This window comes from Pavona decussata, unplaced genomic scaffold, assembly GCF_977016875.1.
Source record: "Pavona decussata unplaced genomic scaffold, jaPavDecu1.1 SCAFFOLD_156, whole genome shotgun sequence".
NCBI lineage: Eukaryota > Metazoa > Cnidaria > Anthozoa > Scleractinia > Agariciidae > Pavona > Pavona decussata.
This window is the reverse complement of record NW_028145568.1, coordinates 5580082-5607857: the sequence shown is the minus strand read 5'-3', so window position 1 is coordinate 5607857 and position 27776 is coordinate 5580082. Positions and strand designations below refer to the sequence as shown.

General features: G+C 37.4%; 1 protein-coding gene across 1 annotated transcript; it reads left to right on the top strand.

Annotated features, from left to right (window-relative positions):
- Positions 1-69: 69 nt before the first annotated feature.
- Positions 70-27733, top strand: LOC146465510 (uncharacterized). Its single transcript, XM_085128389.1, has 15 exons — positions 70-329; positions 1714-1893; positions 2333-2456; positions 2885-2976; positions 3753-3836; positions 7031-7170; positions 8999-9080; positions 10366-10389; positions 12117-12512; positions 14120-14140; positions 15666-16061; positions 20690-21085; positions 22166-22186; positions 25317-25712; positions 26955-27733. The coding sequence occupies exons 1-15, from the start codon at positions 194-196 to the stop codon at positions 27359-27361; spliced, it is 2895 nt and encodes a 964-aa protein (XP_084984515.1). The 5' UTR covers positions 70-193; the 3' UTR covers positions 27362-27733.
- The last annotated feature ends 43 nt before the right edge of the window (positions 27734-27776 follow it).

The window sequence follows — 27776 nt, the reverse complement described above, 5'->3', positions numbered from 1 at the left end:
TTTCTCGTTGTTTTGTTTTGACTTCCTGTCTATGTATTTGCTTTGTGAACTGATTTTAAAAATACCTACTTGTTTTCATGCAGATTCCAGACGCGGATTGGCCACTCGTTGAATATCCGATGCAGTAGGGACTGCGGTTTCCGCTACATTAATATCGCTTTAAATATATACAACAGTTAGGCGACAGTTATCAATGTTATTCAAGCTGCTAGATGCAGATGAAGTGAACCACTCCATTGCTGTCCCACGGTGGAAAGAAAGGAACATGAATTGGCTTGTGTTTCTTCTGTTGGTTAGAATAGTTTTTGGCGCAGACAATAATCCCGACGGTAAGCATCTTTCCTTTCTGAATAATAGAACAACAAAACATAAGGGATGAGACCTCGCCTTAATTCGCACTTGTTTTGTTCACGCCTCACCTTAAATTTATATTTTTAGGTAAACTATGGCTCCGTCCCAATACTCTGAAGAAAAGTGTTTCAGTACAGGCTGAAAACATTCCGTAAAAAAGTTCTTTCTGCCATGCTGTGAGCGAGTTTTGTTATCCTTTGCTTGCAAATACAGCACTTGATGTTGGGTCACTATTTCTATGTTAACATGCTTTCACCGTTTTAACCATTTCGGTCGTTTGTATATCAGTAAGTACATAAATCAAGAAAACTGGAAAAAGCAGTTATAATCATAGCAGGTTTTCATCAGTATTAGGAATATTATTTCGTTTGAACTGAGCCTGCCTCTTGCGTTTACGTTTTGAAAGGAATGGAAGATGGAAAATTCGCACAGGCCCATATCGCGCTAATTAACCGGACCTCCTTGAACATTTCAATAACAACAATTAATCATTGTTTCCTCTAATTTAAAGTGTCAAGTTTGTTTTGTTTCAATTAAATAGAATGAATATGGAGATATCCTACGATACTTAAATCAAGCTATTGTAATTAAATACGTGACTAAACAAGATCCCCACTCAATACATTGGTTACGGATTATTCACTCGCCGCAACCTGATAATCATGATGTTAACATTTAAGGATTCTTGTCCAGCTTTGCTTAATCAATAAATTAATTAATTTTGGAAGACGTCTTTATAATAAAAATCGAAAGTAATGGAATGCTCCCTTTCCTTGTTTTCCAACTCCTACTGAAACTGATCCTCTAGGGTTGAAACAAATGTTTATGTCGGACCTATAAACACAGTTAATTAATTAATTAATTGCATAGGTGGCTCGTGCCCGCAGGATCTTTAATTTATTATGTATTAGTGGAAAGTTCTATCGATCATCTGTGAAAATCTGTTAATACGTTTGGCCGCAATTCAGTTTCTGTTTCACAATAGGGGATGACTTTACAAGTTCTCCTTTCATGCCTAATCAGAATTCTTTCTACTTGAATTTTGTTTTATTTACGGGGAGGAATGAGAGTAGTGGGTAATCCAGTAATTAAAGAAAAATGTTTTGAAATTAAACAGATCTTACTTTTTAAACGCCTTTTAGTTAGGGTTTCAACCGCCTTCCCGTGGATCAGCCCCTGTGTAGACTTCCTAAAAAATATGTTATGGTTAGGATCGTTTATTTTATTTTTACGATAAGGGCAATGGTAAAACCAAGGGATAGGTTAAAGGTTAAGGATACGACAGCTGTTTCAAAGGCTGGTGCAGGTATCGAACCCTGAGTGAAAAAAAAAATGCATGTCACTCTGCGCGGTTTTTTGCAGAGAACTCCGGCGTTAATGACACCGATCTGTTCGAGGGTGATATGATTCTTACACAAGAGCAACGATGGAAGGCTGAGCATGAAATTGATGTGGATAGTTCCTCCAACCGAAAGAGGGGTTCAAGTAGACTGAATCTGTGGCCAGGTGGAATTATAGTCTATGCAATCGATTGGAGACTGGGTAAATACTTCATAAATCACGTTACTCTATTTTTTGGACTTAAATCAATCAGTAAACAATCAGACACCTTGTTCATGTCAATGTCGAACTAAGAATAGTCGTTACAACTTTTTTTGCTCCTAGTGTGTTTGTTTATATCAGGGACGGGGGGGGGGGGGGGGGTCGGGCCGGGGGGCTTTAGCACCCCCACTTTTTGGATGGCACGATTGAGCAATCTTACAATACGTAACATCCACAAACTTTGCCTCATAGTTGTTGCCAATGAATTTGTAGCTTTTAACCAAACGATCTATCGATCAATGAATCAATCATTCAATCAATCAATCAATCAATCAATCAATCAATCAATCAATCAATCAATCAATCAATCAATTAATCAATCAATCGGTGGATTGTCTCCTTTTTCTTACTCGTCACTCCATTGTCATTTGTTTTCTAGCTAGAAATTCCCAAGCAATGGCCGCCATAAGAGCAGGGATGGATGAATGGACCACAAAAACGTGCATCCGCTTTAAGCAAAGGACAAATGAAGGATCTTATGTTTACTTCCGATATGGCTCCGGGTACGTACACTGCCGCTGATATTTGTAATTAATTCTGTTTGTGGGCTAGAACTCTAATGCCTCTTTAATACTTGTGTTTTACAAGCTGGAAAAATTCATAATCTTTACATTAATCCTGTTACAAGAGAATTGAAGGAATAAGACAACAACCTCTCGCGTCCACAACATTTTAGTCTTTTCAAAGCAAACTCCAAGACGCTCTTTTCAGGCTATTTTCGAACTGAAACTTTTATTTTCTTCCTTGTTAAGTTGACACCAAAAATGACTCAAGAAAGTACTTGTCAACAGTAATTAAAGAATGCTAAAATCAAATGTTAAGGTAACGTCACTAAAAGAAAACTTGCCTGTCATACTGCTAGCTAGTTATTTAGTCATATGCATTTTTTTTAAATTTTGGATTGGTTAAACATTCAGTCTGCCTTTCCTAGTTGTTCATCATACGTGGGAAGAACTGGAAGACGTCAATTTATCACTCTTGCAAGGGGATGTTGGACAAGGGGAATTGTTACTCATGAAATTGGTAATTTTTCTTATTCTCTTTTTATTTGAGCAGTTCCACCTAAAACTTTCAGGCGCTGATAATCTCTCTCACGAATAACAAGCGGAGAACGTAATGCATATGTAAATCTCTTAAAATCGATTATAATGCTATAAAAGAAAGCTTTTGAACAAACGTTTGGTCTGCCAATATGACTTAAGATAACCGTATACCTTGAGAGATGTCTCGCATCCAAGCGATGTAGAGCGTCCGGTTTAAAACGGTAGATACCTAAACCCCTACATCAAATTAAAGCTTATATAGGTGGCTATCAAACTATACCAAGAATTGTGAAATAGAATGAATTATCGAATTTTTTTGCGCTGTTTTCTCGAATCAATTTTTCATTTCAAGTGGACACTTTAAAGAGCTAAAACTCAAAGGGAATTTTTTCGTTTGTCTTCAAGCTTTCAAACGCTCGCATTTAGAGATCGTGAAAAATTCGACGATTCATTTTTTTTCAAAATTCTTGGCACAGTCGGATAGCCAGATCTATAAGCTTTAATTTGATTTAGGGGTTTTTAGGTATCTACAGTTTAAACAGGACGCGCTACATCACTTCACGGGACACCACTAAAGGTATACGGTAACCCTAAGGTCAAGCTTATGGCAATTCAACAGACGTACAAAACAGCATTGGCATGATCCAAAGGGCATGTCGGTCTGTTATTGACGCCTAGTTATGCTGATATGGCATCGAGCGATCAACTGAGAAATATTGAAAGATACAAAATTGAAATTGCGAATTTTCTCTGCAGGACATGCTCTTGGTTTTTATCACGAACAGTCTCGGCCCGACAGGGATAACTATGTAACAATAATATGGGGCAACATTCCCGGAAGTGAGTATGGATGTTTCTCATTTGCTGTCAGCTATGTTAATCCGTGTTAGATTATAGCCAGTACAAATTCCAGGGTGGAGGCGCGTTGGTGTAGTGGTTAGCGCGTCGGACTTTTAATCGGAGGGTCGGTGGTTCGAGGCTAGGTTGTTTCCTTAGACAAAAAACTTTGCTCCACATTGTATCTCTTCACCTAGGAGTATGAATGGGTACCGGCGACACACTACTTGGGGTAGCCCTGCGATGGACTAGCATCCCATCCAAGGGGGAGTAGCAATACTTCTAGTTGCTTCATGCAGAAACCGGACTAAGCTCCCTCCGTTGTGGGCCACTTAGGCTCGAAGTACGACTTTACCTTTACTTACACTTTCCATAAGCTTATACTAACGCAGCCATCCTGGCGTATGTTTAGACAATATTAATTGATAGATACTCAAAACTGACCAACCTCGTTTCAAGGATTCTCTCTCTTCCTACCTAATAAAAATAATAATAATAATAATAATAATAATAATAATAATAATAATAATAATAATAATAATAATAATAATAATAATAATAATAATAATAATAATAATAATTGGGCGATAAGAATTACGGTGCTATTACAGTAAAAAAGAAATTCAAAACACCACATGTATATCTGAGCTGATTTTCCAGAAGGTGGCTACAGAAATTGACGTTTTTGTTAACTTTTCTTAAGATATTTAATATATTTTTTTTTTTAGCGTTTCCTATTGAATTTCACATCAGTAAGTAAATAGATTACAATGGTTATTAGCAAATATTTATAAAATCAAAATATTTCTCTCCCCCCCCCCCCCCCTCCCTGGTTTGTTAACCCAGCCCCACTCTCTCTCAAACGTCTTTCAACCGCTCAATGATTTGGCTTTGAATTCGGCGCGCGCTCTGAGCTCAGAACTAAGTCATTAGACTTAGCGTTTCGTTTGGCTTCCTGAAGCAAAGTTTTCCTGAGGACATCATTAAGTCTAGTGAGGGAAAAGTCTTCCGAGTGCAGTTCCTGCCTCGTCTAATATGCTTGCTACCAGTAGTCCTCGTTTAAGCTAAACGGGTAATTTTCAGTTACTCGGGCTTGGACTATTAAAGGCTTGTATATTGTGGGCTTTGCTTGAGGAGGTGACAGTCTTTGGCTTTAAAAAGTAGGTCTTAGGGATGAGTTCTTTTCGGGCAACGTGAAATTTTCGCGAATTGTTTACCCAGCCAAAGACTTAGTATATTTTTGTGGTGGAAAAGGGCGCTAACCGTTCCCTTTTCAAATGTTGACCTAAGCTGATATGGAAAACACTAGCAAGAATGGGCAAGGATTTTCTCTTCAAGAAGCGTGAGTTTGAAAAGCTATTCTATTATTTTTCGCCGTTATAACTGTAGCGTTGTTAGGCTAGTCATCGATTAGTCGAGAAGTGCGATTTTGGTCGGATTTCCGGACTCAATGTCATAAATAATTTCCAGATGTTCGTTCGGCGTGATTCTCATTACGTCTTGAATTTATAATTAACACGGAAAATCAATTTAAAACGCTGTCTTGCCCCGATTAAGCCGATTCTTTTGTGGAAGGCTAGTCTTGAGCGGGTTTTGGTTGAGATTTAAGATGCGTTGGGGCCGTTAATAATTACCAAGTGTTACACTTGCTAAGTAGGATCACAGGTCATGTCTCACTCAGTCTCACTCAGGTGTCAATGTCACGTCTAATTCCAAAGAAAAGCCCCTCTTTTCTCTTTCATAGTATTTCCTGACCTTACTTTCTTGTGATGAACCGTAACTGGAGTATTGTGAATGACTAGCATATTCCTTCAGCTTAGAAAGTCTCAAAATGTGCTCAATTTCTGTAGCCACCTTTTTGAAAATCAGCTCAGATATATACCTCGAGAAATGACGCAGGGTGCTAGTCCCATGGCACCCAAAAGTCTGGGTGTTTGCGCTGTAAGGGAGGATAGTGAAGTATGCATTTGTCAAAAAAAAAGTATGCAGTTGTCCCTCTAAGAAGCCGGATGTGAAATCTGTGACAAGAAGCCGACAACAACTTGTTTTATAACCAAACATTTCCACACAACACACGCACCGGAGTTCCTGGAAGAGGTACACCTTTCTTCTTCCCAGGTAGAGTGTTGATAAGCCAAAATAATTATGTTTTATTCAATCTCATTTCGGGACGCCAGAGGGAAGCCGACAGACGATGGGAGACGCTTTGGGCAAAACTCAAACATTCACGGCGATCAGAGCATAGCTATGAGTATAGCTAGCCTTACGCCTTTTACGATGCTCGAAATGGAATAAAATGTGAAAGAAGATCAATTTTCTGATTGCCGAATAGATGAACCCCCCCCCCCCCCCAAAAAAAAAAAAGATTGGCAACAGAATGTATTAAGTCTAGAGTAATTGTTTAGAAATACAAACAGACTGAATAAAGAGTCGCAGGTGAATATAATTTTAAGGTATATTTTAATGTTATATTATTCCCTACGTCCCTGAAACAAAAAGGGTGCTGATTGTGATGGAAAACAATGTCTTATCTCAGAGTAAATAAGGGACCCAATCAACATTGTGTTTACTGAATTTTAAATTACCGACAAGAATGTGTATTTGTGAGTGACGAAGGATAATGCTCAATCTCGTCCCCAGGATTACTGGGAGAATAATGTAGGAACTAAGGCCGATAAAATTTCAATTTATACAGCAAAATATTTACTTTTTCATACCATAGTTTAAGCTTGAATAAGTGATATTTCTGGTATGATACTGGAAATAGGTAGACCCCGATTCAAGTTGTAGAGTTAATTATCAAACTCGGCTTCTTTGACCGCTTGAACTCGCATTTCTCTTGATTTCGATTCGTGTCCCCTTGAAATCTTTGTTCGGTCACAACAGAGTCGCACTTTTCCCTGTTTTCTGCAGAAAAAAGTCACTGAAATCCATAAACATGCTCCACCAACACGCAGCACATACTACCAACTTCGACCGTAACATTGTCGAATGTACTGACTCGTCATTAATTGCACTTCCACTAATGCGATGTAATTGCCAGTCAAAAATCATGTGTGATTCGGCGTGAGATAAGTACTTTATTATTATTATTATTTTTATTATTATTATTATTATCATTATTATTATTATTATTTCTAATATAGTTTGTTTAAATGACCAACTTCATTCAGGTTAATATAAGCGATTTCTTTCAGATAGGAGGAGAAATTTTCACAAGTACGCCAGATCTACAATTGATTCTCTTGGAACTGCTTACGATTACGGAAGCGTAATGCACTATGGAAGGAAGGCGTTCGGAAGAGGAAGGGATACAATAGTGCCAAAACAGGCAGGGGTATGGAACTAACTAACTAACTAACTAACTAACTAACTAACTAACTAACTAACTAACTAACTAACTAACTAACTAACTAACTAACTAACTAACTAACTAACTAACTAAACTAACTAACTAACTAACTAACTAACTAACTAACTAACTAACTAACTAACTAACTAACTAACTAACCAGCTAACTAACTAACTAACTAACTAAATAATTAACTAACTAACTAACTAACTAACTAACCAACTAGCTAGCTAGCTAGCTTACTAACTAACTAACTAACTAACTAACTAACTAACTAACTAACTAACTAACTAACTAACTAACTAACTAACTAACTAACTAACTAACTAGCTAGCTAACTAAATAACTAACTAACTAACTATGACGTGATGGCTAATAAGAGATAACAATAATAAAAGAGACATAACACTTCGTTAACATCTTAACAAGCGTGCGAATAAACAAGTACCATATTTGGAAGTTTGGCGGAAGACTAGAGAAAGAAACGTCACACGGTCGTCGCTCTTGAAAAGTCACCGCAAAAATCCTAGACCGATCTGAGTAGTTTTCTGAAGATTTGCAACGGTCAGATAGGGGAGAACAGCGAAATAAGTGAAGGTGGGAGAAGTGGCTAAACTGTGAACAACAATGCCAGAACTTCATTTGAGTTTTCGCAAGCTTACGAAAAGTTGGATTTTTCCGCTTTACTTTGGTTTCAACTACCGTATAGTGAAAAATCAATTTTCAAAGAAGTGAAGGATGCTCTAAAATTTCAAAAAGGAAAGTGCCGATCCAGTCTACTGGTTTCCTGTCATTGTGCTTGCCGGTGTGTTGAAATGACACCTGAAACGGCAGACTGCTTCACGGGAACGTCAGCATCTCTTAAATTCATTTATCTCCTTATTTATTTATTTTTAAGTTTTCATTTTTCTTTTTCAACTTCATTAACTGAGTTTCATTCAAAATATTACGATGATTAACTATGAATATGTTAACGGCGGCGTCGAATGAGAGTGACTGTGTATTTTTGTGAAAATATCGTGAGGGAAAACACAAAATATATTTTCTTATTAAACGGAAATGTGTTGAAGCAAAAACTAAACTGTACAAATAATGGTGCTTTACAATGCTATTCGATGGAAACTGGGCACTAAGCTATGATGCGTTTTTCTGCCATATACCAGCCAAATGTTTACAGACGTTTTGGAGATGAAAACTTTATGAAACTCTGGGAGCTTTATTCAATTTAGGATGTAAGCGAGTCTTTTCCAAAGGTGGTTCTTAATAAAAATACGCATTCGCACGCTATGAGCGTGCGCTGTACCTTTCAGTCAGCCAGCCATCCAATCAGTTAAGGCCCGTTTAAACGGTTCCAACATTTGACCAACATTCGTTAAACAAAAGTTGAACGGACGTTGGACAAATGTTGAATGAACGGAGTGTTGAAACGGTTTCAACGAGATTCAACGTTTTCAAGAACAAAGGAAATGTTGAAACGATGTTGAATGAAAGTTTACACCAATTTAAGTTGATCCAACACACTTCCAACAAGCTGTCAACTTTCTGTTTTGCACTTTCAACAATGTTGAACGATCTGTTAAGACGCACCCGACGTTTGGTCCAACAAAGTGTTGAAAACGTGTTGAAGGAAGCGTTGAAACCGTTTAAACTGGCCTTTAGTCAATTAGTCAATCATTCACACAACAAGCAATTCGAGCCAGCTATCCAGCCTATCAGTCAAGCAGGCGGTCAAGCGATCAGTCAGTCAGTCAGTCAGTCAGTCAGTCAGACAGTCCGTCAGCTACTCAATAACTTACTAAGTTATTTCTTCCAGGTTGTCATTGGTCAGCGACAGGGTTTAAGCACTATTGATGCACAGCAGGCGAATCTTCTGTACAAAGGATTATGTACAGTGGGTATGTAAAATATTTGCCTTAATTTTGTTTGCTACGGGCTGACTCGTTGCGTTGCGTTTTATTTATTACGTTTCTTAATGTAATACGCCCCTCCAGAATAGAACAATTAATGCTGCTGATAATAATTATAAGTAGCATGTTACAAGGGATATGAAAGTGGGGACTCGTTGAAAAAACACACGCACAAAAAATACAATAAATAAAATAAATAAATAAATAAATAAATAAGTAAATAAATAAATTAATTAATAAAATAAAGAATAATAAAGCGAGAATATAGAGGAGAGGTGGAGACTGGGCGAAAGAAGTTAATGTAGTTACACTCACTTTGACGAATCTAGTGTTCAAGATTCATCGTGAGTCTGGGATTCCTGATTTAGAACGAGATATCCAATAATTTAACCAATAAATCAATAATTTTTAAGGTATATTAATACTGCATTCTTAATGTTGTAAGAGGTGGGTTGGGAAAAATGTAATAACAAAACCTGATGTATATGGAATTGAGAGTACAACTGCATCACTGGATGGTTTTTTCTGTTATTTCTGTCCTGTATAATTACACTGAAAGAATCGACATACGAAAAAAAATCTTATCGATCCGATTCGTTAAACTAAGCATGACTTGATTAGACGTATATCCCACAGTAAGACTTTATTGCCTTTATCAGAAACATCAAGATGGCAGAAGTGCGGCTTGAAAGCATCAAAATCGACCAATCACAGAACATCTCAGAAACGCTCACACACTTGTCTTGCCCCATCTCCTAGGTCTTCCTATCTGACCTTGTTCTTACTTACTAGAAGGAATTTTAATTCCTCCGTGCTGAACACCTTAGGTGTAGCATAGGTAATTTAGGTAATTTTGTTCAGTATATTTACTTCAAGTGCACTGATTCTTTCTCGTTTTCCAAAACTATTGACGTTCTTATCGTTGTTATCACCCCAAATCCGCTTTTCCTATTCTTCAGTATTTATCTTTTTTAGATATATTAATGGGAAAATGGAGATGATTCTTTTGTGATGGAAGCTACATTTCGACGCCTTTATGAATTGCATGTTATTGTATTACATATACTTTATTTTGTGTGGGTTAGAATTAAAGATTGTTATATCGTTGTCAAGATCAAAGCTTGTTATTCCATATACAACTAAAGCGGTCTCTTTTGCCCAAAGCACTAGAAATTAAGAATGCATCTCAACTGTCTTCTCGGTAAATACCCAAAGAAATGTTTATGCTACTGTTACAATTTATTAAAGACTTCATACTCTTTTCCTTTTTCAGTTCCAACCTTGAGTCCTGCACAAAGTAAGTGGCCGCCAACCTTGAAACTCTGCGAAAGATCACTACTATTGCTCCACATAAACAGCTTACACTTACAGAGGGGTGGGGACTACACACATTGAAGAGTGAGCTGCACACAGATATCTCGACTATTACAACGAAAAACAAATAACCAGTATTAATAGTTTGCATGTGAAGTCATGTCGGCCAAGTTGGTGTACAGGAACAAGATTTTTCTCCTCTGTGACTTAATTTCCATTTTTATGCAAACTGGATGATCAAATTTTCTTTTGTTTTGTACACCAACATGGCTGCAATGCAAACAAACCATTGCTACTTTTTTTCTCAAAACGTTACTTTCTTAAAAAAGAAACGAAATGTTTATTATATGTTACTATGGTAGTGCCTTATGTTATTACCCAGCTAAGGGTATTCTTCCAGACACAATTATTGAACCCTTCATTTCTAATGCTCTTAAACTTATATATCAATTTGGGAATAAATTTTAAGGTACCATCGAATACGACATACAAAACGCAAAAAGATCATTTATAAGTTGTTTCCAGATTGCTTTCAACAACTATATGAATAATTAAAAAAGTTAAACGCCATACTGCAATCGATTGGACGTGTCCTTGATCAGTTTTTTGTGACTCGCCTTTTATTTTATAATTACCTTATTCCTACCTTATTAGTTAGGGACGAGACGTTAACTTCCCACTATAGTAAATGAATTTAACACTACATTTTTTCCCTTAGTATGCTCCAGATACAGTAACATGACTGAGTTTGCCCGTGAGATGGAATACCAACATTCACTCGACATTCAATTCCTACCTCAATGGCCTAGGCCTAGTTCCCACCAGTGCTCCTATAGCTCAGCGGTAGAACACCCGTACTAGTAATCAGAAGGTCATATAAGTTCCACTTCCATTGAAAGAACTCGGATTTTCGTTTTCTCTAACTATGCCTTTGTCACTGACTGAAAAAAGGAATACATCTATCACATATTCACCAGGCTTAAAAAAAATGACGTTACATTTCTTTGAAATAAATAATCCTGTTTTGCTAAAAAAAGATAAAATAATAAATTCCTCAACATAACTTTTCTACTGGTTTTAATCACTCTTCAGTCATTTCTGGTGGCTCCCGGAGTTTTATAACAAGAAATAGAACATGACAGATCCAACATGGCCATTGTGTGGAAATGATTATGACGTAATTGTTACGATGTGTGACATCATCACATCCGTTCGTGGACCATAAGGAAAATATTCCTTACTCCTGACATAATGGAGCGAGGGGAGGGGGAGAAGAAATCTGACCAGCTCTAGACTTCCAAGAACTAAGAAAAGCTGACCTACAGAGGATTAGGAAACTTTTGCAGTTATGTGACAACCTGTCGTAAGCTACTAAAAAGAGCGAAATATACAGAGATTTGGTACAAAATTCCGTGTTCCCCCATATTTGCATGCAAGCGCCAATTCTTAACTTCACGCTTCAAGAGGAAAACGAAGCCAAAAACATAATTGCGAGATTTGGCTAAATACATAGCCGAACGATTTAATTTTACTACACCAGCCTAACATTTGTTGGAATTTTGTTGTCTGGATACTGTACTTCCTATTCAGGGATTTTACTTGTAGGTCGCTAGATTTTTTTATCTGAAATTAATTATCCCAGTTGCACATATAGCTAAATTGTAGAGGACCAAAAAATAACAAGCTTTTAAAAGTGCTATTATTTCTCAGGATGTACTAAATACAAGAATCTTACTGAAGCTAACCGCGAGAAAGACTATCGTGACCCACGATTAGTTGGAAGGTGTGACCGCTCTTTGCCTAAGACCTGGTACAGGTTCACAGGAGCTGCAGGCACACAGATGCCTACTCAGGTTGTGCCTATAAATCATTGTGGTACGCATGCAACTGGTTGGCTCAGCGGCGGGCATCCTACAGTAGCTGAAGGGAGTGTTATGCGCAAAGTGTGTTTTCATTGGGCGGGGCGTGATCGACGAGGTAGACGCTTTGATAACCCATGCCTACATTCTGTTGATATCAGGGTTCTAAACTGTAGCGACTTCTTCGTGTACGAGTTGTCACCAACACCCAGGTGCAGTTTGCGTTACTGTGGAGACGATCTGATCGGTAGGGTTTAAAAGTTTTTACTTCAATTTCTCTCTCAAATGGCCAATGATTTAATACATGTTTTTTTTTTTTTTGACAATATTTTCAAAACTAACCTTTATTCCCTTAATCTTTGTCCGCTACTTTCGAAAACAGTTTCTAAAGCTTTGTTGACCAGTCACACTGGCTATACTCCAGAGTCTGATCCCATGCCCCGTCACACCACTCGATGACGTCATTTCTGTGTCTGTAATCGCAAACTCTGCTAGATCGCTACTCCAATGGACCTCCTCTTTATCTTTACTTTTTCATTATTTCACTTGTAATTTCATTTATAGTGGGAAAAATAAACTTGAAACTTGAGATGATCTTATTTTTTCCCGATGACTTTGGCTAATCGAATCTCTGTTGATCGATCTTTCAGCTTAACTCTACGTAGTCGGTATAGAAACTTAAATTTGATGTCGAATTTAGGGATACCGTCGAGGGGGAGGAAGAATAGGGCTGACTAACTTTTTCCAATCGCGTGCAATCAGACCGTATGTGTCCAAATTTTAGGGCCGGTCGGGCGAAGTAAAATAGAACAACAACAACAACAACAACAACAACGAAAAAAGATTAAAAGTAGTAGGTATTTTGGAGATTGAATAAATAGTAAGAGGCTTTTATGTTTGTTTTGTCACATACTTTCCAGACTGTACTTTTATTGTTTTTTTTTTACTGGAAATAACGTTTTAGTCAATTATTAATTTTATTTATTCAAGACGTTTCGTAGAGGTAATAGTTTCCCGTTCAACGTAGCAGCTTTAGGTTTGAAGATTTTAAGTAAGAAGCTGTCCTGAGCTAGATGGTGTTTTTTTTTATGAGGGTAAACTTGAGTCTAAGTTTTTCGATTTAATCTCGAAACGAGAAAGTTGTGAGAGTGTAGGCTTAATTCCTCTTTTTTGCTACTATTATTTCGCAGATGTGGTTATAAACTCAAGATGAATTGCAAGATGGGCAATTCATGAATAGGATAGCCTTGCGTTCGGAAAAATTCAACTCCGGGTCAAAATCAACTCGCGATTCGGTGAATAGCCGATCCCTAGCTGCTTTAAATCTTCATCCTTCAATTGAACAGTGAAAGCGCTCGCAAAAAACGAGGCATGCAGTAATTAACCTTGCTTGGTTTTTCATCTTTTATTTCATTACCATTATAATTACCACGACTATGAACTGAATGGGCGTATTGAAAGAAAATTTGTGACGTATATATGAAGCAATTTTATTTCTTTTCTTTTCTTTATTTTGTTAAAAAAGTCATATTATCAAATATAAAAAAATAATAAGCCTTTGAAAGCTGATAAGTTTGGACATAAGGTCATACTACGTTTTTTTGCGTAATTTGTTTTGGTTGTCTTTCCTTTTGAAAGGAAGCACGTGATTGTTTGGACTGTCTAATATATAGATTTTAGCCTTAAAAGGATTTTAATCATGGAAACTTAAATTTCTCCTCAAAGGGAAGGAATTAAGGCTGAAAGTTTGATACAAGAGAAACGTATATTTAGTTGTTAGGATTTAGTAGATAGTACGTTGCAGTTAAGTAATCAATTTGGATTTTAAACTATCCTTTTTTTTGCCTTTTTCAGCGCCACCACCCCCTCCATCAGGTAAGTTTTCAACTTGATAGTCTTGATTTGGACTGTAATGATACAAGGAATTCCCAAGGTAAATGCATAATATGACTTGAAAATTGGCCTCTTCATTGTCGATCATTATCAGGGTCGTCGGTTGGATGTACATTAGGTGACTACTACCTTCCTTCACCAATTTCTAACATCCGACCACTTCCGGTTTACTGTGTCTCCATCTGACCACCCCTGTAGTTACAACTGCATGTATGATCATTTATCTAAGTATCTAAGCTGAGTTGAGGAATGCGAAGCGGAAAAATCCTAAGTGTGGCCCGTTATCGTCAACACTAAACACAGTAAACACAGTAAAGAAATTTTACGCCTTAATTTGGGCTAGAAAGGTGGAAGAATACACATAAAGTCTCTCAAGGGAGCAGAAAGGAGACCCAAATGTTTTCTTACAAATTGCATAGTCCAATACAAGCGTGGCCAAACTCCAACGCACTAGCAGTAGCTTGCAGTAAAATATGAAGTACCTGGCAAAATCATGTTTTACAATAACTGTCCAAATTCCCGCGCGCTGATTGGCTCGTAGCTATTGTCTATAAAATTACAGACAATAAAAATGACGTCTGACGTAACGCGCGCACTTTCTCAACGAAAAAAATAGCCAATTCCGCTCGTACTTTTTCCATGTTATTGTAAAAAACAAATCGCCGGCAGTTTTCTATGGTCTATACTCTTCTAGACCATAAAATGACGCCATAAAATGTCCAAAACTTGGCAGTGATACCACTCGCCTGCGGCTTGTGGTTCCACTTGAGTTTTGAACATTTTTTGACGTCATTTTATGGTCTATAAGAGTATAGACCATAGAAAACTGCCGTCGATTTGTTAATTTGACTCTCGGTAGATAAAAATGGATTTGCTGCGAGTACAGTAGGAATGAACATCACTGACAATTTTTCCTTCTATTAAAATCGAAGTCTATCGGGCATAAAAAGTAAATTGCATTACGACTCTGTGTGAGAGTCCAATAACAATGGATGAAATTATAACGAGTAACAAGTCCACGAGTTACAGACAGCACACTAGAAGTGTATACGTCAGCGTATTTCTGTGTCGGTCTATTTTTCTATTAATCAATCTCAACTGCAGCCTTATTTTCGCCTTCTTTGACTCAGCCACGAACCTATCATTATATACAAAAATTAACTACTTAAGTAATTCTCAAACGTGTGCCGTTATAGCATCTATATATAGGCTTAGTCACGTCAAGAGTTTCTGGTAAAACGTTCGATATTTTTACCTTTCACCTTAAAGAACCGTTTATCATGTCCCTACAAATTATAAACCTAGTTTAATTGCCTTAGCTCCCACTAGTCTCCTGTAGCTCATTGGTAGAGCATCCGATCTAGTAATCGGAAGGTCTTAGGTTTGACTGTTGATAGGAGCACTCGGAATTTTTTTTTCCAAGTTTGCCTGTGTCATTACTGAATAATACATCATCATCGATATTACATGTGTAACTTATGCATTATATGTGTTACTTTTTTCTTAGGATGTGTCAAACATACTAACTTGACTGAATTTGATCGCGAGATGGAATACCGTGACCCACGCTTATTTGGAAGGTGTGACAATTCCTTGTTGAAGACGTGGTACAGGTTCACTGGAGCTGCAGGCACACATATGCCTACTCAGGTTGTGCCAATAAATCAATGTGGTACGCATGCGACTGGCTGGCTCAGCGGTGGGAATCCTACAGTAGCTGAAGGGATTGTTATGCGCAAAGTGTGTTTTCATTGGGCCGGTCGGGATCGACGACGTAGACGCTTTGATAACCCATGCCATTGGTCTGTTGATACCAGGGTTCAAAACTGTGGCGCCTTCTTCGTGTACGAGTTGTCACCAACACCTAGATGCAGTTTGCGTTACTGTGGAGACAATATGATAAGTAAGTTTTAAATCTTCTAAATTAACCCTGCTTCGCCTAGTTATTTTTAGAGTACGCGAGCCTTGCGATGCATATGGGAAGCGTCAGTTTGTGTGTTTCATCGTAACTTATAGTCAGTCTACGTCACGTGTGACCAGATTTTCCCATAATGAAATGAACATTCGGATTCCTTTTTTTAATTGTCATCTTGAGAAACCTTTCCGAAAAAGATGCATTAACTGAACATAAAAATTCAATATACTTGGGAAACGATTGTTATTTTTTGAAATACTTAAGAGGCCGTCTCCTTTGGAAATTTCTGGCCTTTTGACGTACTGTGTGGACAACGCCATCCTGCAGGCGACAATATGATAACTGAAGGTTTCATCTTCTACCTACTTCGCTTAGTTATTTTAAGAAAACACAATCCTGAGGGTGCAAAGCGTCAGTCTGTGTGTCTTCGTCGTAACTTCAAGAGTATTAAAGTTTTGAAAATGCCACTTCTAACAAGCCCTTGAAACCTACCTTAGATATCACGGAGACGAAGGAATCTAAATTTCTCTGCCTTTGACTTTTCGTCAAACCCAACCAAAATTATATAATGTGATGAAACGGGTCCACTAGGGAATGAAATGAAATTTCGGGAAAATGAGTGATTTATAGCCATGTTTAGCGGGTGATTGGAAATGTTGGAACCTTTGTTTTACAACAATATTGTAAATGATGTCGCCTATTTTGCTTGTCTTTTACGTGATAAACAACGACCCTGACAAATAAGAAAACACCAGGCCTCTTTGGAAGACCAATTCCTTGGCACGTCCAAAAGAAGCAACACTTTTGAGATCTTATAAGTTATGAGGTAATTAAATATTTTTGGCTTTCGTCGTGGAATTTAAAAACGATTACGTTGTTTAAATTGATAATTTGCCTTGTAAATGATTGTTTATCCTAATTTTCACTTTTTTGCTTCCAAAGTCGTACTGTTATTCACATTTTAACAAAGATAATTTCGATTTAAAGTTTAATTAACATTGGTAATTGAACTGAGTGGAGTGCAATTTGGTCTGAAATCATACGCGTGATTTCAAAATCAAACAAGCGCGCAGCGCGAGTTTGATTTGAAATCACAAGTATGATTTCAGACCAAAATTGCACGACACGAAGTTCAATTACCACTTAATTACATCCATTTTGAAATCACAGAGTATCATTGTCAATATTAATATTCTATTTGTGTTACTTTATTTCCATTTTGATGGACTAAAGAAAGGATGCAATTTAGAGTAAAAAATGGTGCAATCTGGGAATAAATTGCATCATTTTGGACCAATCAGATTCCAAGGATCACCAGTGATTTCAAAATGGATGTAATTAAGAACGAAACCTATAATAATGTTATTATATTTACATTCTTTTAGGGCGCACTAATGAAACTTTGTGTGCGTCTTTGTCCACCGATGCAGACGGGAGAGGGCAAATTTCATGAATTTAATGTTACCACGACACCCACAGCCATTAAGAGAAGCCGTTTTCTTTTTGACGGCCAATACTTCGACCAAACTGATGGCGTGGCCGTGGGTTGGCCGTTGGTAAAAAACAGAAACAAGACAAACAACCCTGTCTCCACTGTTCCTAAAAAAGATGTCATTATCCTGTTACCTAATTTAAGCCTGCATAGCAACCAAATCTCTAAACGCCTGAAATCTTATGTATATATATTCTACTCTTTTGTCAACTTTAAGATAATTTTTCAAAACACTCGCCGGATCAAATCTTTCTTTCCTTTCAAGGACCACTTGAATCGTTCTTAACAATCTAGAATCATTTACAAAGCCAGTTGCTAGGACTGCAATGATTTTTATATCGGTAAAACAAAGCAACCACTTCATGACAGGAAAACGGAACACTTCTAGGCCCTCGCTAAAAATGACAGTACGTCAGCCATTGCTGACCATGTCAAAACCACCGGACACAATATCAAGTGGGATCATCTTCATATTTTAGCTTCGGGCAAGAGTAATTATCACCGTAAAATGAAGGAAACTTTGTTTATTCAAGAACTAAGGCCAGCTTTCATTGTCAACGTCAGCAGTGAGAAGCTGACAGATGCTTTATTAATAAGGTGTAGTTAACAAATAGATTCCATTTTGCCATGCATCTGTACTCTGATAACGCACAGATGACGTCAAAACGTGGTGACAACAAAGAAGTACGCTACGAGCCGCAGGCGAGTAGCGTGACTGATGTTCTCACAATGTTTTCACGTCCTCTGTGCGTTATCAGAGTACAGACCCACGGCAAAATGAAATCTATTTGTTTTATACAATAACCAAGACATTTGAACACATTTCGTGAGCGACCATCGCGTTGCCTGAGCTGAGTCAAAAACTTTCCAGCAAACTCAGTTTTAGACTACTGCACACATGCAATTGTAATCATCAAAATTAGAGTATAATCCGGAAAAAATTTACTAATATTTTCAAAATAACCTTTATTCCAGAAGAAAATCCTGACCTGAAAACAGCATGTAGGTCGCTTCACTGGGATTTGTTTTCGATTACTCGCTATTACCGGATATCTATGGGCAACATATTTCGACAAATAATTGCCTTTTAATAGCTTTTTTTATCCTGGCTGAGGTCACTCTCAAGGTCTTTGTCTAATTTTTTTATCGAGAAATTTTTCTTTCCTGCGAAAATTTGCCTGTTTGTCCTCTACTCGCCAAAACAGTTTGCAGAATTTGTTGACCAGTCAGTCTGTCTGGACTCTAGACTCAATCGTGCGTCTATACTCTAATCGCACACTCCTCTAGACCAATCAAAAACGCGAGTTTTACACTGTTCATTGTATAACTGCTTATAGATTTATTGTGAAGATTTTTTTCTTAATCTCGGTTCCAGACCCCCCTTTCACTATTATATATATAGTTGTAAACAAATTTTAACGGTCACTTTTGAAAATGTATGTTGACTAGCATACGAAACATCAAGTTATATAAAATGCACGACTTTGTTATGTTTATCATCGCTGTTTGTTTCTTATTTCTGATCAAGCTACGATGGCCCAAGAACAGAAGTCTTTATAAATAATCCTCTTTTCGCATAAAAATTATCTTTGTCACGACAAAATATGATTTTATAAGCGTTCTTTCAATGGTCTATATCACTTAAGTCAGTTTTGCTGGAGAGCACCATGGGTAGGAAAATATGACAACCCATCCATTTAAAAAAGTTTGACTTTGGTTTTGACGTCACTGTCTGTCCGACCGTACGTCCGTCCGGCACACTCAAGTATGTAAAGCAAGTGCTTCCACCGGCGTTTGTTTTGCAGGAAGTTGCATAGCTAACTGCGTTTTAGAAAAACAAAGGAAATTTTAAATGAATCAATGAATATTTTACAGTCTAACACTATGCAACATGACTCCCGACACACACCTCGTATGAAAAGAAAAACACGCTGTTCCGAGCAGGAATCGAACCCAGGTCTCCCCGGATGCTAGAAAGGTCGACGTGATAAACACTACACCATCGAGGCAATCACGCTGGCAATAAGATACAAACTGAGTCAATTGATGTATTCCTTGAATATGACGACAAACGTAGAACGAAGAGAAAGAGAGAGAGAGAGAAACAAAAAGACGAAGGAGGCGACGAATAAGCAAAGTAAGACATAGGGTAACTGAGAGCACGAGCAAACACGCAAAATAAAAGTTGAAATCAAACCATGTGGGGAGCAACTCGCAAGTCAGGCTTAGAAATTAAATGCATTCTTCCAGGAAATTTCGATAATTTGCTATAGTTAACGTATTTCAAACTATACACAGATACTGAAATAGTTACCATACGAAAAAAAATTATAAATTAATGTTGGAACATTTTGTATTGACCATGCTTTTGTGTACATGTAAAAACGGACAAATTTCAAACGCTCAAGTATTTTGGGCCACAACCAAACTGATTATTTTTCCTATGTTCTCCTTTAATTAACGTTTACTTAGAGAGTGGAATTATTTCTGTAGGAAGAATATTCACAGGGTTGAAGATTGTTCTGAGCATTTGTCTGTTGGACTTGTGTAATTCATTCGTAGCGCATTTTGACGATGATCACGAGCTTGTAAACACAAACACGCACAGATTTTAAACGCTCAAATATTTCGGACCAAAACCAAAAATTAACTTTCCTATATCCTTCTTTTATTAACGTTTATTTAGAGGCTATAAAAATGTCAGCACGATGAATATTTAGAATTATGAATTTTCAAATATTTTTTATTCAAGCGGCCAAATAGGCCATCAGTCCGAGTTGCTTTGAATCTCATTATGAAAGCAAGGCTAAGTGCAAAGGTTATATTATGAAAGTTAGTTTTCATTCATATGCAAATAAAACGAATTTTCATGTGAAAACTTTTGCACTTAGCCTCGCTTTCATAACGAGGCTCACGGCAACTCGGAAATGGCCTATTTCACGCGCAAAAAAACATTAACAAGCGGCAGCCAACTCCCATGCCGTTTAATAAATTAAATTACTATATTTCGAATTTAGGGATTTCATTTGAAACTTGCCGGCTATATTTTTTTTTCGGAAATAAATCATAGCTTCTAGACGACCGAAAATATAACAGGCGACTTAAAGGTGTTATTATTCCTCAGGATGTACTAAATACAAGAATCTTACTGAAGCTAACCGCGAGAAAGACTACCGTGATCCACGATTGGTTGGAAGGTGTGACCGCTCTTTGCCTAAGACCTGGTACAGGTTCACTGGAGCTGCAGGCACACAGATGCCTACTCAGGTTGTGCCTATAAATCAATGTGGTACGCATGCGACTGGCTGGCTCAGCGGTGGGCATCCTACAGTAGCTGAAGGGAGTGTTATGCGCAAAGTGTGTTTTCATTGGGCCGGTCGGGATCGACGAGGAAGACGCTTTGATAACCCATGCCTATGGTCTGTTGATATCAGGGTTCAAAACTGTAGCGACTTCTTCGTGTACGAGTTGCCACCAACACCCAGGTGCAGTTTGCGTTACTGTGGAGACGATCTGATCGGTAGGGTATAAAAATTATTGTACTTCAATTTTTGTTTAAGTTTTTAGGTCAGTTATTTGTTTATTCAAGACTTGTCGCAGGGGTAAGAGTCTGACAATCATTCACAGCAGCTATAATTTTGTAGAGGAAGTGATAATCAGTCCTGAGAGAATAAGTTTTATATGACAGTAAACTTCAAGCTTTTCGATTAAATCTGGTAATGAAAAAAAATTGAGTTCGCAGGTCCGGTCTAGTCATTAACTCAAGATGAATTACACAGCGACATTACAAAGCGATCCTTAATTAATTCCAGCTACTACTTGGAAAGCTGTATTTTAATGTTTTGCAGTGACTCATGCAAACTTATGAAAATAAGAATAAAGAGTGATAAAAGAATCATAAAATACAAGGGATGTTTATAAATGAAATTTTCTGTTATAAAGTGTTAGAAGTCACTCATTTTGATGCGTTGAACTTTTGGCGTTTTATCGGTGGCTTAAAATCCCAGTTTGGTACTCCTAAGTCCAAACTGTGTCAGGAACAGTAACTCAATCTTAGCTCAAACTCAACTCAACCTCAACTCAAACTCCACTTTAATTCAACTTAAATACAACGCTATTCGTAACCAGGTAAATAGCCGATCTCCAGCTGCTTTCAATTTTCTATCTTCAACTAAACAGCGAAAGCGCTTATAAAAAAGAAAAGCGCTGACCTCGCTTGGTTTAATTCCCAGGTGTGCGCTAGTTAGCTTTTCAACATTTTGAAAATAATGCTCTCTGTATCATTTATCCAATACAATTAGAGCGACTGTGAACTTACCAAGTGTACTGAAATAAAATTTGGGAAGTATGAAGCAAATCCATTTATTTACAGTAGTAAAACGATTTGGAAGTTGCTTGGTAATAACGCTTTGTTATCGATAAAACACATTTACATTTACATTTATATTTACATGTTATTTGGTCGGTAAAAATTATTCTCAAAATAAATTACGAATTTAGAATAAATTACGTTTCTCTCCAATTGCACATCATGTAGTGTACAGTAAATTAAATATTGATATATGTGAAAATTAAACCACCCAGTATTTGTCTTTTTCAGCACCACCACCCCCTCCTCCAGGTAAGTTTTCAACTTGATAGTATTGATTTGCACTGTATTGATATCGGTAATTTCCTAGTTCAGTGCATAATATGAAAATTTTCATCTTCATCATCAATCATCATCCTAGTCTAGATAGATACATAGATATATAGATAGAACTAACAATACTTATATATTTGCTGTGTCGAGGAAACTTAACTCGCAACTTAGCTTATAATAACTTTATCTGGGCTGTGATCTAGTCCTAGTTTTTAGTCTTAGTTTAATATACGCATCTTTCATGACATATTTACATTTTCTATTATTTTGATCCTTTGTATCATATTGCTGTTAGTAGGTTTAACTTTTAATGCTTGTTTTTTGGAAAATAATTACGTAATTCAGCCTTTAGGCTGCGAGGTAATTTTAAATAAACTATCTAACTAGTCGGTTGGATGTACAACAAATGACTACAACCTTCCTTGGCCGATTTCTGGCTGCCGACCCCTCCCCGGTCTGTAGCTATAGCCATAATAGTGTTCGCATCTGTTCATGATCTCTTTGACACAACAGTGTATAATCATTCATTAAAAAGTTAGGTTTACGATTTTACTTTTTCGTTGATCAATATCTGTATTGAAATTGCTGTAAATAAGGAATGAGGACTTCTGCTAAGTGGCCAGTTAGCGTCAACACTTAACACAGTGAAGGCAAGTTATGTTATAATTATATAAGTTATGTCAAAGAACGCTATTAGTGTTTCGTTTGTGATAAAAAGGGCACAACGACTCTGTTTGTGAACCCAATAACAAAGGATGAAACATGAACGAGTTAAAAGTCCAGTCTATCATTAGATGCCCTCACGACGACAGCGGACCAGAGGAGTATACGGGAGTGTATTTTAGTGACGATGTTCGTCACTAAAATACACGAGTTCTTTAGTCTATTAGTCAACCTCAAATACACCCTCATGTTCACATTCTTTGGCTAAGCTAGAGGCCGTGATAATAGATTTTCCAGATTTTATAACAAATACTATAAACTATATTCGATTTCGAGACGACATTACAGCTTTGTAATGACGGCCAGTTGGGAGTAAATATATTCCGTATTGGGCGGAGTTGCGAAGCGACGGAGCCCAATAAGGAATAAATTTTCTCCCAACGCCGTCACTATAAAGCCGTAATGTCGTTTCAAAATGGAATTTAGGTTTTTTTTTATCGTGATACAAACATTTTGTTGGAGAGAGTAAACGGATAAAGTACAATTCGTGCGCTGATTAAAAGAGAAATTCTTACCTCAGTCAGACTGTAGCCATAGTGACATCCGTACACGAAATTTTTTCTCGGGGCGGGCTATTTGAATTTTTAGCTTTAAATTTTTGCGTCAAAACAAAGAAAATACAAACATTTACAGTCGATAAAGTACCTACCATTGATGAAATAGACGAGCTAGTAGCTTTACGCATTTTACCAGCAAATTTTATTGAAAATTTGTTACCACCGCGAGATAAAAAACAACATGAAAACAGTGATGAATAAACCTCATAACCAGAGGCAAGAATAAAAAAAGCCACCATACTAGTACCCATAAACGAAAAAGGGCATTATTACCCTAGCCTAGATGCCGTGGATATTTAAAAATTTGAAATAAACCAAGCGCCGAAGAACACTGTACCGAGTCCACGGTTCGGCGCTTGCGCTAGCTACGACAAGAAAATTAAATTGACAGACCTGAACCCTGAAAGACAACGCAGCAGAGCTCTTGAAGCACTTTTTTCTAAAGATAAGAGACACCAGAAAAGAAACTTTTGGCGAAGAATATGAGCCAGCAACGTTGACAGCCTACCGATCGAAAGGGTTGAGAAGGTATTTTCTGGAGTGACGCGAAGGCGAAATTGTGACATATCAGTTGACGATGGTACTAATTTAAACAGCATCTCAGCATCTCAAAGCGTCTGAAAAGGAAAGGGGAGTAGTCCAAATAAATCAGATCCTTTTGTTTTGAAAATGCCATAATTTATTGGAATTTAAGCTCATTCAGAATTTATAATTACTCTTCTTCGCTTACCTTCAAGAAAAAAAGTTGTATCCGCTGTATATGGTACATGTTCACCACACACAAAATATTAGCAGTGTTCCTTGATCGAACAGTGTCAGAAGCTTTGTAAACTCAAGTGAAAAGAAATAAACAACACCATCCAACGTCGCATGTTCATTCACAGAAGTAAAATTTTGATCTGTGTGCGCCGAACCCACTTAAGTGCCGTGCTTCCATGCTTACACGACAGTTTTTGAGCCAATCAAAAACCGTCATTTTGAGACGACATTATCGCAAAATAACGTCTCAACGCAATAAGAACATCCCCCAGGATCGCGATAATGTGGCGTGTATTCTGGTCATCACCAAGTGTTAAAACAAAAAAGCAGTAACCATGGGGACCATGGGTTAATTCTACACTTCATTTTGGAATGTGCGCTGTGGTAGAATAGATTGGCTTAGATCTGCAAGAATATCTGGTAATAGTATGAAATATCCACCTTTTGCCTATAAGAACCAGTAATAGAGGTCTAATGTTCACAAGATAATTTTGACATTTGACAATTTCCCTTTCTTTATTTGTACTCTCCACTGTACTGTTACATAAGCGCAAAATATATATTAATATGGTATTAAAACATAGAATAATACACAGCTCAAAAATACAATTCAAATTCGATTCATAAATCAAATACCAAATACAATTCAAATAGGGGGAGGAGAGTAGAGGGGAACCTCTAGTAAAAGTAATACTGATAAGACAAGTAACTAAGTAGAATAGAAAAAATAAGAAAGATATAGCAGAAGGAAAACAAAGAGAAACGAAAATAATTGGAGTAAATTATCATTAATAATGAGCAAGGAATGTATCATTAATATTAAGCAAGGAAGTGTTTATAGAGTGCTTTTCTAAACATTCTTTTAGTAGGGTTGTCCTTAACTGTCTTAGGAATGTTGTTCCAAAAAAAATTTTCTTATTACGGTTGGACAAAATCTCCTTAGATTTGTTTTGAAAGAAGTTATGGAAAGTTGATTGGGAGATGCACTGCGGGTATTATAATTATGTACTTCAGATAAGATAAGATAATACACCATTTAGGTTAAAACGTTTATTGTTTGTGGCCCTTAGGATGTGTTAAACATACTAACTTGACTGAATTTGATCGCGAGATGGAATACCGTGACCCACGATTATTTGGAAGGTGTGATAATTCCTTGTCGAAGACGTGGTACAGGTTCGCGGGAGCTGCAGGCACACAGATGCCTACTCAGGTTGTGCCTATAAATCAATGTGGTGCACATGCGACTGGCTGGCTCAGCGGCGGGCATCCTACAGTGGCTGAAGGGATTGTTATGCGCAAAGTTTGTTTTCATTGGGCCGGTCGGGATCGACGACGTAGACGTTTTGATAACCCATGCCATTGGTCAGTTAATACCAGGGTTCAAAACTGTGGCGCCTTCTTCGTGTACGAGTTGTCACCAACGCCAAGATGCAGTTTGCGTTACTGTGGCGACAATATGATTAGTAAGTTTAAATCTTCTAAATTAACCCTGATTCACCTAGTCATGTTTAGACTACGCGAGCCTTGGTAAGCGTCAGTAAATGTGTGTTCGTCGTAACTTTGGCGATGACATTTTGAGGTATGTACTACGTCCGCAACTGTCTCTTTGAGAAAGCAAATTCGTATGACGTCGGACTTGCCTGAAACAACCAGGTTCATGTTTTATTCCTCTGGGACCTAGGAAGGCATTAAAACCTGGTAAAAATATGACAGAGACGATGAAACCGCGCTATTGTTCACATTTTAACGATTTAAAGTTATCATATTATGAAAAAAACTTATAATAGTGATACTTACATTCTTTTAGGGCGCATTATACTGAGACTCAGTACTAATCCCTCGTCTACCGACGTAGTCGTGAGATGCGGGATTCGACTTGTGCTGTTTCTAAGCAGTTAAACCTTTCATAGCATATGTGAGCAAGCACCAACAAACATTGTGGTACTTTTTTCAAAAAATTTAGTCGAGACAAATTTGACGCAACAACCGAGCAAATTTAATGTTACAATGGAAACCAAACTTCGCCAGTCAGTTTTTTGCAGAAATATAAACTTTCCTTGGAGAAAATTTTTAAAATGATCTCTTATGCGTTCTTTTTTGGTCTTTATCGCTCTTTAGACATTTTTGGTGGGGTTTTAATTCAACATGGCTTTTGGTCGGAAATCATGACCCATCACATTCGTTCTAGGACCGTAAAGAATCCAAAACTTTCGCGAGCGTCTTATGAAGCCTCTCATTAATATTCTCATTGTGACAACTTAATAGCTACTCCTAGAATAATGAGTGTGGAGGGGACCAGCTCTTGACGACCAAAAACCAAAGAAAACTGCTCTTCATAGGATTAAGAGATTTTTCTATTATTTATGTTACTACCTCCCGCAGCTAGTGACGTGGTACTAAATTCCGTTGTTTGATGCAGAATAAAAAGCAAGTCATACTTGGATGAGAGGACCTATTTTTCAATAAAACTGCGATATCTCTTTGGTACATAGCCAAATGATTCAATTTTTATAAACCAGGCCTAAATATCCTTTAATTATTGCTGATATTTGTCCAATTTATATTGCCTGGATAGTATATTTCGAACCGAGGGATTTTATTTGCAGCTCGCCTGCAATTTACCAGAATAAATCATCTCAGTTGCACAGTTGGTTTTAGACGGCCAAATAAATTACAAGCCACTTAAAGGTGTTATTATTCCTCAGGATGTACTAAATACAAGAATCTTACTGAAGCTAACCGCGAGAAAGACTACCGTGATCCACGATTGGTTGGAAGGTGTGACCGCTCTTTGCCTAAGACCTGGTACAGGTTCACTGGAGCTGCAGGCACACAGATGCCTACTCAGGTTGTGCCTATAAATCAATGTGGTACGCATGCGACTGGCTGGCTCAGCGGCGGGCATCCTACAGTGGCTGAAAAAATTGTCAAGCGCAAAGTGTGTTTTCATTGGGCCGGGCGAAATCGACGAGGAAGACGCTTTGATAACCCATGCCTATGGTCTGTTGATACCAGGGTTCAAAACTGTAGTGACTTCTTAGTGTACGAGTTATCACCAACACCCAGGTGCAGTTTGCGATACTGTGGTGACAATTTGATAGACGGTGTTTAAGTGTTTATATTTTACTACATTAACACTGGTTTATTTTTGGTTTATATAGAAACTGCAGGACGTCTCTCTTCATTGAAATCAGAATGTAAATCCGGGGGGTACATTATTTAGCTGCTTACTTAATCCATTTAGACTAAGACTTACTTTGAAGTAAAAAGATCTGCGCTGGTTTTCTCTTAGGAATAATAATAACAAAAAAAAAAAAAAACACAAACAAACAAACACAAAAACAAGAGTGCTTCCAAATCCATAGATGATTATCGATTTTGCTTAGTATAATTGTAGATAACGTATCCTTTTGTTAAAGAATTGGTATCCTTTTTGCCTTATGGCTTTGTTAGCATATATGTCAGTCTGACTGTATGTCCCAGCTGTTAAGGACGGTGCCTACTAATACCGAAGTATTTTTGTGCGG